Below are 12,379 nucleotides of genomic sequence, written 5' to 3'. Positions count from 1 at the left end.
TTTTGTTTTTCAGTGTTCATTTCAATAAAAGTAAGATGTTTGCCTACCACACTGCACCTTGGTCTCCTCATTCAAACGACGAATGTAACACTCTTCCCAACTATTTTGCAATCTACATGGCACAGCTGTACATTTTTTGGTACTTAAATGAAACTGGTATACTTTTTATTTATCACAATTTTGTTTAACCAATTATTGTCTTTAATGCAGGGTCGACAGACAAGTTCCATACTTTTCCCCCTTCCACTTTCCTCTTCTATTTTTGCAGTAATACTGCAATTAGTTTAGTGCAATTAATTGGTTGTAATTCTGGGTAGGGCAGACATTTCTATATATTTTTGTTAGCTGCATATGTGACATTACTCCACCAGCCCCATTTACGACATCATTTACAACGATTATACCTTTTTTAAACATTTTGTAAAATATTTTATTATATTTCAGTTTAACCACAATATTTGTTGTATTATTTGTTTTAGTTTTTTCTGGTGGATGAAATTGAAATTGCAATCAACTTTCTATTGATTGTTTTAAAAAGAGCGATATTTGGGAGATTATTTGGGAGTGTGATTTTGTAATCTGAATAAAGGGAAAAAGGCCATTCTTGAACATTGGGTGAGGCATTCTTATTAATTTGTTAGTATAACTTTTGTATGACTAAACCCATTAGTGAGAGGTCTAATGCTTTAATATTTAATCATTTCTGCCCTCTGAATTCATATTCATTTTATAAATACGGCCGTTTAATTTTGTCTGGCTTGCAGTTCCCCCCCCCCCCCCCCAAAAAAAAATCATATTTTTGTTCTCATATCATTTAAATAACTGTTTGCTAGGTGCGGGCAAGATCATAAGCAAATAGATTGGGATATGACTAACAAGTTAAACCTCTCTGGGATATGTGGGACGCTAGCCTCCCACCTCGCCAACAGCCAGTGAAATTGCAGGGTGACAAATTCAAAACAACAGAAATCTCATAATTAAAATTCCTCAAACATACAAGTATTATACACCATTTTAAAGATAAACTTCTTTTTAATGCAACCGCTGTGTCAGATTTCAAAAAGGCTTTACGGCGAAAGCACACCCTGCGATTATATTAGGTCAGCGCCAAGCCACAGAAAAACATACAGCTATTTTCCAACTGAGGAGAGGAGTCACAAAACTTAGAAATAGCGTTATAAATATTCACTTATCTTTGATGATCTTCAACGGAATGCACTCCCAGGAATCCCAGTTCCACAATATATGTTTGTTTTGTTCGATAAAGTCCATCATTTATGTCCAAATACCTCCCTTTTGTTCGCTCGTTTAGCCCAGTAATCCAAATGCACAATGTGTGAGCAATTAGTTCAGACGAAAAGTCAAACAAGTTACATTACAGTTTGTAGAAACATGTCAAACGATGTATAGAATCCATCTTTAGGATGTTTTTATCATAAATCTTCAATAATGTTTCAACCGGACAATTCCTTTGTCTTTAGAAATTATAAGGAATGCAGCTCGCTCTCATGGCCACGCACCTGACTTAGCTCATGGCATTCTGCCAGACCTCTTAGTCAAACAGCTCTTATTCGCTCCCCCTTCGTAGTAGAAGCCTGAAACAAGGTTCTAAAGACTGTTGACATCTAGTGGAAGCCTTAGGAAGTGCAATATGACCCCATCAACACTGTATATTGGATAGGCAAAAAACCTCAAAACTCCGATTTTGTACTTCCTGGTTGGATTTTGTATCAGGTTTTTGCCTGCCATATGAATGATGTCTATGAGTATAACAGAACTCAATCTGTTTTACAAACTTCAGAGTGTTTTCTATCCATTTCCACTAATTATATGCATATTCTAGCTTTTGGGCCTGAGTAGCAGGCAGTTTACTCTGGGCACATTATTCATCCAAGCTACTCAATACTGCCACCCAGTCCCAAATAAGTTAAATCAGGGTGATGCTGGCCTTTTAGGCTGAGTTCCTCTGTCTGTGTTCCTTTGCCCATCCTAATCTTTTGTTTTTATTGGCCAGTCTGAGATATGTCTTTTTCGTTCCAACTCTGCCTAGAAGGCCAGTATCCCGGAGTTGACTCCTCACTGTTGACGTTGAGACTGGTGTTTTGCAGGTACTATTTAATGAGCTGCCAGTTGAGGACTTGTGAGGCGTCTGTTTCTCAAACTAGACACTCCAATGTACTTGTCCTCTTGCTCAATTGTGCACCGGGGCCTCCCACTCCTCTTTCTATTCTGGTTAGAGACAGTTTGCGCTGTTCTGTGAGTAGAGTAGTACAAAGCATTGTACGAGATCTTCAGTTTCTTGGCAATTTCTCACATGGAATAGCCTTCATTTCTCAGAACAAGAAATGACTGACGAGTTTCAAAAGAACGTTCTTTGTTTCTAGCCATTTTGAGCCTGTAATCGAACGCACAAATGCTAATGCTCCAGATACTCAACTAGTCTAAAGAAGGCCAGTTTTATATCTTCTTTAATCCAACAGTATTCGGCTGTGCTAACATCATTGCAAAAAGGTTTTCTAATGATCAGTTAGCCTTTTAAAATGATACACTTGTATTAGCTAACACAACGTGCCATTGGAACACAGGAGTGATGGTTGCTGATTTTGGTTCTCTGTACGCCTATGTAGATATTCCATAAAAAATCTGTTGTTTCCAGCTACAATACTCATTTACAACATTAACAATGTCTACACTGTATTTCTGATCAATTTGATGTTATTTTAATAGACAAAAAATGAGTTTTTCTTTAAAAAATAAGGACCTTTCTAAGTGTCCGCAAACTTTTGAACAGTAGTGCATATTCAAAACTCTTACATGTCTTTTTTTCCATCATTAGCAATTAATACGAGTAATAATGTCAACAGTTCATGCAAAGGATTGTTACCTATAACCAGGATTGCCATTGCATTACATTTTTGTCAAGCTAACAATTATTGTGATTCATCCGATATGTTCCCTAACATCCTTACCCCCTAGCAGTAGATGTGGGACGGACACACACACACACACACACACACACATATAAACAAACAAACCCTTTCCCCCACAATCAACCATAAGCTCAACGGTTGTTACATCCCAGAGCCCAACTCAAGAAAGGACTTGATTTACAAATGCATATTCAGTTACAGCTGTTTGAGAAAGCATGCAAGATTGATTGAGGTTGAAGGAATTGTCCTTAGAGCTCTGGGACAGGATTGTGTCGAGGCACAGATATGGGGAAGGGTAACAAAAAATGTCTGCAGCACTGAAGGTTCCCAAGAACACCGTGGCTTCCATCAATCTTAAATGGAAGAAGTCTGGAACCGCCAAGACTCTTCCTAGAGGAGGAGGAGTGGCTGTGTGCGACGATATCTGTGCAGCAACGCTCCCCATCCAACCCGACAGAGCTTGAGAGGATCTGCAGAGAATGGGAGAAACTCCACAAATAGAGTTGTGCCAAGCTTGTAGAGTCATACCCAAGAACACTCAAGGCTGTAATCGCTGGCAGCTAAGCCGAGGACAGCCAAGCCAAATTTGGTTGAGCAGTTGATGTGGATTGGGGCGTTCTCTCTCTGTTGTCTCCTGAAGTCCATGATCCGCTCCTTAGTTTTGTTGTCGTTGATGGAGAGGTTATGTCCTGGAACCACTCCGCCAGGGCCCTCACCTCCTCCCTCAGGACTGTCTCGTCATTGTTGGTAATCAGGCTTATCACTGTTGTGTCATCAGCAAACTTGATGATTGAGTTGGAGATGTGCGTGGCCATGCAGTAATGGGTGAATAGGGAGTACAGCAGGAGGCTGAGCACGCACCCTTTAAGGACCTCCGTGTTGAGGATCAGCGTGGCGGAGGTGTTGTTTTCTACCTTCACCACTTGGGGTCAGCCCGTCAGGAAGTCCAGGACACAGGGAGGGATTCAGACCTAGGGCCCAGAGATTAGTGCTTGGAGGGCACTATGGTGTTGAAAGCTGAGCTGTAATCGATCAACAGCATTTTTACAGGTATTTCAGTGTGCAGTGCGATTGTGTTTGCATCATCCATGGATCTGTTGGGGAGGTATGCAATTGTAGTTGGTCTAGGGTGTCGGGTAGGGTGGAGGTTATATGATCCTTAAAATAACTAGCCTCTCAAAGCACTTCATGATGACAGACGTGAGTGCTTAGGGGCGATTTAGTTCAGTTATCTTCGCTTTCTTGGGTACAGGAACAATGGTGGATAGGGCGAGATTCAATATGTCCGTAAACACTCCAGCCAGCTGGTCTGCACATGCTCTGAGGACATGGGTTGGGATGTTGTCTGGGCCGACAGCCCTGTGAGGGTTAACACGCTTAAACGTCTTAATCACCTCGGCCACAGAGAACGAGATCTCACTGTCCTCGTTAGAAGCAGTGGCTTGTGTTTTTGCGGCTCAGTGTTTTATTCGAAGTGGGCGAAGATGTTTAGCTTGTCCGAGAGAGAGGTGTCAGTGTCCGAGACGTGGCTGACTTTCCCTTTATAATCCGTGATTGTCTGGAGTCCCTGTCACATACGTCTTTTGTCTGAGACGACTTTGTCCCTGTATTGTCGTTTTGCACCTTTGATTCCCTTATAGCTGGTCTGATTGTGCATGTCCATGTTCCCAGCCACCTTGCCGTGGTTAAATGAGGTGATTCACACTTTCAGTTTTGCATGAATGCTGCAATTGTTACAATCGTTATAAGGAGTGGACCAAGACGCATCGTGGTATATTTCCATCCTCTTTATTAGGAAAAGAAACTCAAAGAAAAACAAAGTGTTAAACGAAACGTGAAGCTCAATGAAGTGCTGACAGGCAACTATACCTAGACAAGATCCCACAAAGCACAAAGGGGAAATGGCTGCCTAAATATGATCCCCAATCAGAGACAACGATAATCACTGCATCCCCCGTACAGACTCGGGAGAGGCGAATGTCGAATGTCGAAAGAATGTCGAATTAGTTCTCTGAAACACGATCCTGCCAAGCCGCAAAGCTTCTTAACACACTGCTCGCTTAACCCGGAAGACACCCATGCCAATGTGTCAGAGGAAACAACTGCTGACCAAAGTCAGGATACATGCATCCAGCCTGCCACAAGTCACTAGAGTGCAGCGGGACAAGGACATCCTGGCCGGCCAAACTCTCCCCTTATCCGAACAATGCTGTGAAGCAGTGCCTTAGATGGCTGTGCCATCAGTGTATACGTCGATACTATTTTCAAAGGCAACCCGGAACACATCCCAGTCCGTGTGATCAAAACAATCTTGAAGCATAGATTCCGATTGGTCAAACCAACGTTGAACATTCAGGTACTTCCTGCCTACTATTTTTTAATGATTTTTTTTATTTCACCTTTATTTAACCAGGTAGGCCAGTTGAGAACAAGTTCTCATTTGCAACTGCGACCTGTCCAAGATAAAGCAAAGCAGTGCAACAAAAACAACAACAGAGAGTTACACATAAACGAACGTACAGTCAATAACACAATAGAAACATCTATGTACAGTGTGTGCAAATGTAGAAGATTAGGGAGGTAAGGCAATAAATAGGCCATAGAGGCAAAATAATTCAATTTCGCATTAACACTGGGGTGATAGATGTGCAGATGATGATGTGCAGGTAGAGATATTGGGGTGCAAAAGAACAAGATGATAAATAACAATATGGGGATGAGATAGTTGGGTGTTCTATTTACAGATTGGCTGTGAACAGGTACAGTAATTGGTTAGCTGCTCTGACAGCTAATGCCTAAAGTTAGAGAGGGAGATATATGTTTTCAGCTTCAGTTATTTTTGCAATTCATTCCAGTCATTGGCAGCAGAGAACTGGAAGAAAAGGCAGCCAAAGGAATTTGGCTTTGGGGATGACCAGTGAAATATACCAGCTGGAGCGTGTGCTACGGCAGGGTGTTGCTATGGTGACCAATAAGCTGAGATAAGGCAGGGCTTTACCTAGCAAAGACTTGTAGATGACCTGGAGCCAGTGGGTTTGGTGACGAGTATGTAGTGAGGGCCAGCCAACGAGCGCATACAGGTCGCAGTGGTGGGTAGTATATGGAACTTTGTGACGAAACGGATGGCACTGTGATAGACTACATCCAGTTTGCTGAGTAGAGTGTTGGAGGCTATTTTGTAAATGACATCGCCGAAATCAAGGATCGGTAGGATAGTCAGTTTTACGAGGGTATGTTTGGCAGCATGAGTGAAGGAGGCTTTGTTGCGAAATAGAAAGCCAATTCTAGATTTCATTTTGGATTGGAGATGCTTAATGTGAGTCTAGAAGGAGAGTTTACAGTCTAACCAGACACCTAGGTATTTGTAGTTGTCCACATATTCTAAGTCAGAACCGTCCAGAGTAGTGATGCTAGTCAGGCGGGCGGGTGCGGGCAGCAATCGGTTGAAGAGAATGCATTTAGTTTTACTAGCATTTAAAAGCAGTTGGAGGCCACGGAAGGAGGGTTGTATGGCATTGAAGCTCATCTGGAGGTTAGTTAACAGTGTCCAACGAAGGGCCCGATGTATACAGAATGGTGTCGTCTGCGTAGAGGTGGATCAGAGAATCGCCCGCAACAAGAGCGACATCATTGATAAATACAGAGAAAACAGTCTGCCCGAGAATTGATCCCTGTGGTACCCCCATAGAGACCGCCTGAGGTCCGGACAACAGGCCCTCCGATTTGACACACTGAACTCTATCTGAGAAGTAGTTGGTGAACCAGGCGAGGCAGTCATTTGAAAAATCAAGACTATGTAGACTATTATTCAGGTTTCTGTAACTGTCATAACTTAATTAATCAGAGGTTGCCATACTGACGTGTACAGATGTTATTACTATGGTATAAGTGGTGTTGATAGTGTCATAACTTAATTAATAAGGGGTTGCCATACTGAGGTGTAGAGGTATCCATCGCTGTTCATCCCAATGTAGAGCCCTGTCTTAGTGCTCTGGATGGCTACTATCCTCAGTCCCACAGGAATCAAGTTGAACTGCACTGCAAAACAGACACAAGGGAGGGAAATATAGAGGGGGAGGGGCAGAGTGAAGGAAGGAGATAGAGACGTGTTAGAGCAGTCTGCACATGTTGTTGCTTTCTAAAAACATTCTCAGTGTTTGAAAAACACAATTACAGCCTCCTCTCGTTTCATTCCTACCTCCATCCGTCAGTGAAAAAAGAAAGAGAGGAAGATAGTCAGAAGTTTAAGAACAACAAAGCCTCTCTGTTCCACCTGCGGGTCAGAGTGACCAGGAAGAGAGAGATAAAGGGAGAGGGGGAAAGGAAAGTGTGTGAGAGAGAGAGAGAGAGAGAGAGGGGGGGGGGGAGGAGAGAAGAGAGAAAGAAAGAGGGAAAGATAAAGAGAGAGGGGGAAAAGGAAAGTCTGAGAAAGAGAGAGAAGGGGCAAAAGACAGAAAGAGTGAGAGAGAAACTGAGAGAGAGGGGAAAGGTGAGTGAGAGAGATAAAGAGAGTGAGAGATGAGAGAGCAAGATAAGAAAGAGTACGAAAGAAGGAGAGAGAGAGAACAGAAGGCTTTAAGCCTATGGAATTCATTACGGAGTGAAACCTGCAGAATTCATCTTTAACAACACTGTAAACCCGCGTTCTTTCTCCTTTCTCCTTTCCCACTTTCTTTTTTCTCTTTGTAAAGGGATACTTCTGGGATTTTGGCAGGATCTGGCACCTCTCTGTTCTGGACGGTTTCGTTCCGGAACCTATTTGTCCGGATACGGTACCTCTTCATGAGAAAAAAAAATCACAGTTGACAATGAAAAAAAGTATAATTCCAGATGCCGCCTCATTCATTTTCCTGCACCTAAAATATGTAATTTGAAAACGTTGATTTTCAGCCGGTGCCTAATATTCTAAGATTTCATTAGTGTTGTGCCAGCCTGGGCTTTTGGTTTGTGCAACATTATAGCCTGTATCATTTTCTCTACTAGACATGAGCTTGCAACTCTTATCTTGCCAGCTTTGCAGTTCATCATTTGTTCCCTTATGGAATCATAGCCGCGGGAAGTGTGCTGGAGGAGCTGCAGCACCTCTGATTACTTGAAATAAATTTGCCAAAGTTATAGAATTACTGCCGTCTGTTATTAAATAATAAACAATAGGTTAAATAATGCAGAATACTACTCCAGGAGTAGGCCAATCATTTTGCCACAGAGGATCAATAGCTTAATTAAAAAAAATTGCTTAGCTGTGGATTGTGTTCATGTCGACCAATAACAAAGCATAGAGCCCAGGAACGCTTGGCATATCTGCCAGTGAACAGCATGCAACAAGCCTTTCGCAATATTCCAAATACTATCATGGAAAAACACTTTGGAAAGCAAATGGCTCCTGCTGAAAAGAGAAAACTCTAATCTGATTGTAGGCCACCAAAATATGTTTTATCAACTTCCAAATAGGCCTATTGAGAAAACAATGTTTGACAAAGTGAAACAAGAGAGAGGCTTTTAGCACGAGAGTGTCGGCCATCACCCGCGAGTGAGCTGCGCATCATTGGGTGAGTCAGTGAAACTGGAAAGCTTTTCTAGGAACTCCTCGTATTGTACAATATATGTCTCCACACATCAAGGGTATTGATGGATTCAAGACGAGGAGGTTAATGATCTCAGTGTAACGGTTTTCTTGCGGTGAAGGGGAGGCGGACCAAAACGCAGCGTGGTGATTATTCATGGTTCTTTAATAAAGAAACTATACAGGAATAGACTAACAAAACAAGAAATGTGAAAAACCAAAACAGCCCTATCTGGTGCAAACACAGCGACAGGAACAATCACCCATAAAACCCAACACCAAACAGGCTACCTAAATATGGTTCCCAATCAGAGACAATGACTAACACCTGCCTCTGATTGAGAACCATATCAGGCCAAACATAGAAATAGACAAACTAGACATGTAACATAGAATGCCCACTCAGATCACACCCTGACCAAACAAAACATAGAAACATACAAAGCAAACTATGGTCAGGGTGTGACACTCAGATTCTTCATTTGTCAATGTCAAAGTAGCCTGTCAGTTCGATCATTTGTGCGGTGGTCTGCGAAAGCTTCCAGTCATATACAATTAGGTAGAATCGCATAAAACGTGTTTAGAAAATACCAAATTCTTCCTGGACCCAAGTACAAAATAAGTTTGTGCATCTTCTGTGAGCGCCTCTACTCTAAATGCTCTATGCAACGCCGCAAATACAATGATATGCACAGCTTTGTTATAAAGCAGATTGTTTTCTTCTTCGTGCATTCCCGTTACCTCAGAGCACCCCAGGTCACCCCCTTCTTGTGCTCATTTGTTGTTCCGGCCCCTCCTCATTTACAATTTGGGCACTGACGGTAACAGCAGCTGTGACCGTAGATGCTGTTACCATAGACTTCCAGTCACTGCGCTAATGCTAGATAGCAAGCTTCCTTCAAACTGCAGGCAGAGATATAAAATGGTATCCACGAGTTCATCTGGCTCTGGGAAAGAAGATAAAGGGCTTCATTGCCACAATCCCCAAGTATCCCTTGATGGCAGTTCAGTGCATCTCCTCTATTCTGAACCTTGGATTTTTCCATAAAAACACATCAAACCTGGCTCTGTCTAAAAAGCATTGTATGTCTCTACAGTATCAGTCAAAAGTTTGGACACCCCTACTCATTCAAGGGTTTTTCTTTATTTTTACTATTTTCTACATTATAGAATATATGGAATCATGTAGTAACCAAAAAAGTAATAAACAAAGATATTTTATATTTGAGATTCTTCAAAGTAACAAACATTTGCCTTGATGACAGCTTTGCACACTCTTGGCATTCTCTCAACCAGCTTCATGAGGTTGGCTGGAATGCATTTCAATTAACTGGTGTGTCTTGTTAAAAGTTAATCTGTGGAATTTCTTTCCTTCTTAATGCGTTTAAGCCAATCAGTTGTGTTGTCAGGGGGAAGATAGCCCTATTTGGTAAAAGACCGTGTTATGGCAAGAACAGCTCAATTAAGCAAAGAGAAATGACAGTCCATCATTACTTTAAGGCTTGAAGTTCAGTCAATGTGGAACATTTCACTACATTTATTAGAGTTAACTGCACCTCAGATTGCAGCCTAAATAAATGCTTTACAGAGTTCAAGTAACAGATACATCTGAACATCAACTGTTCAGAGTAGACTGGGTGAATCAGGCCTTCCTGGTCAAATTGCTGCAAACTAACAACTACTAAAGGACACCAATAAGAAGAAGAGACTTGCTTGGTCCAAGAAACACAGGGAATGGACATTAGACCAGTGGAAATCTGTCCTTTGGTCTGATGAGTCCAAATTTGCCCTGTTCTGTTTTTCAACAGGACAATGACCCAACACACTCCAGGCTGTGTAAGGGCTATTTGACCAAGAAGGAGAGTGATGGAGTGCTGCATCAGATGACCTGGCTTCCACAATCACCCAACCTCAACACAATTGAGATGGCTTGGAATGAGTTGGACTGCAGAGTGAAGGAATAGCAGCCAACAAGTGCTCAGAAAATGTGGGAACCCCTTCAAGACTGTTGGAAAAGCATTCCAGGTGAAGCTGGTTGAGAGAATGCCAAGAGTGTGCAAAGCTGTCATCAAGGAAAAGGATTGCTATATTAAATATATTTTCATTTTTTTGACACTTTTTTGGTTACTACATGATTCTGTATGCGCTATTTCATAGTTTTGATGTCTTCGCTATTATTCTACAATGTAGAAAATAGTACAAATAAAGAAAACCCTTGAATGAGTAGGTGTGTCCAAACTTTTGACTGGTAGTGTACAGTATGTCCTCTCTCATCATCAGCGTGTCTTGAACGTGAGCCCAGTGTACCCTCTATGTGGGGGGATATACCAAGTAACAGGTTAACGTGAGCGATATTGACAAAATGCCCCTCGGCTTCACAACACTGCGGGAGCCATGCAGATTTTAAACTGATGCCTGAAAGCATTAAGGCGACTGCTGTCGAGAGAAACAAAGCCCTCACTCACTGCCCTTAAAGGTTCTAAAAGGTCCCAAGAAACAAGCTAGGAATAGTAGCTTTAAATAAGCCACTCAATAGCCAGTGTCACGACTTCCGCCAGAGTCGGTCCCTGGCCTTCTAGCCATCACCGAACCACTTTTAATTTTCCATTTGTTTTGTCTTTGTTTTTTACACACCTGGTTTCAATTCCCACAGTACATGTTCATTATTTGACCCTCTGGTTTCCCCCATGTTTGTGTGCGTGTTTGTTTTATTGTAAGGCTGTATCTGACGGCTGGTATATTGTTGCCAGGTTTTGTTATTTACGCCCGTTTATTTCGTGGTACCGGTATTTTTCCAGCACCAGAGTATTGTGTTTATACTGGTGTTTTTCTTGAATTAAATACCTTGTCCACGCATCTCAGCTCTCCTGTGCCCGACTTCTTTCACCAGTTACTCACAGCCTTGGCAGCCAGTATAAAAAAAAACAACAATCCAAGCGCAATTATCAACCCCTGACCACTTTCGTCTAATACAGTTTTCTCGCTGAAAGGAAGAGAGTGATGAGGGGATGGGTGGTGAAAGAGGGCAGCCATGGCTGCCCCCGCCGCCTCTCTCCATCTCTCTATCTCCAGGCCAGGCTTTTATTTGTTCTATCGACCCCTGAATCTCAACTAGGCCATTTCGCAAATGAACATGGTGTCACCGAAGACCACGGAGAAGATGACAAATAGAAGAGCACCCTCTCTATCGCACACACACACATTGAATATGTAATAGCCCCTTCCTCTCCATAACCCTGGCCACTGCGACAGGCAGAACACACAATCCTCTCTCTCTCTTTCCCTTTCTCTCTCATCAAGACCCTGCACTGACCTGTATTTCTCTTTCTGTCTCCCCTCCCCTCTCTTTTCTCCAATCTCTTTAATCATTAATCATTTCTCCCACCATTCATTTGCTCACGTCCTCTCTCCATCTCTTCACCTACTCTCCAGTATCTCCTACTTTCCTACTACTCTCTCTCTCTCTCTCTCTCTCCCATCTCCTCGCTATGTTCTGTTCCGTTCTTCCAGGCATCAAAGAGAGGAGTGCGTCAGTCCGTCCCCCCACCCCTGCATCCCCTCCATGGCATAGTGAGTGAGAGTTTGTCCTTCTTTCTCGCTTCATCAACGGTGTCTCTCTTATCGTCTAGGTTATACCACTCTCTGTAGATAATAGGTCAGCCTGCCGTTTCTCTGTTTCCTTTCCTCTTCGCTTTTTTCGCTCTCCTCTCTTTCTTTCTCAAGATGCTTGCCGGGGCTCTGGGGAGACTGCTCAATTAATTAAAGTTGTTTGAGTGAGAGACAGAGGGAGGGAGAGAGAGATATAAAGAGAGAGACGGAGGGTAAGCGAGAGTGAGAAGATAGATAGGTGGCTTTCCTGAATCAATCCCAGCAAGTCAATTTGAGA

The 12,379-nt window shown here is 42.5% G+C and overlaps 1 protein-coding gene across 1 annotated transcript in view; it reads right to left on the bottom strand.

The window, feature by feature from the left end:
- Nucleotides 1-12,379, bottom strand: part of fgf11a (fibroblast growth factor 11a) — a 117,513-nt gene that overhangs the window by 32,798 nt on the left and 72,336 nt on the right. Inside the window, exon 4 of the mRNA XM_021614984.3 lies at nucleotides 6,865-6,968. Coding sequence (XP_021470659.2) covers nucleotides 6,865-6,968 — 104 coding nt within the window. The remainder of the gene's footprint in view (nucleotides 1-6,864; nucleotides 6,969-12,379) is intronic.

Source organism: Oncorhynchus mykiss, chromosome 9, assembly GCF_057628025.1.
Source record: "Oncorhynchus mykiss isolate SJ-2025 chromosome 9, ASM5762802v1, whole genome shotgun sequence".
Lineage (NCBI taxonomy): Eukaryota > Metazoa > Chordata > Actinopteri > Salmoniformes > Salmonidae > Oncorhynchus > Oncorhynchus mykiss.
Note: the sequence above shows the minus strand (reverse complement) of the source record. Positions and strands in the feature narration are given on the sequence as shown.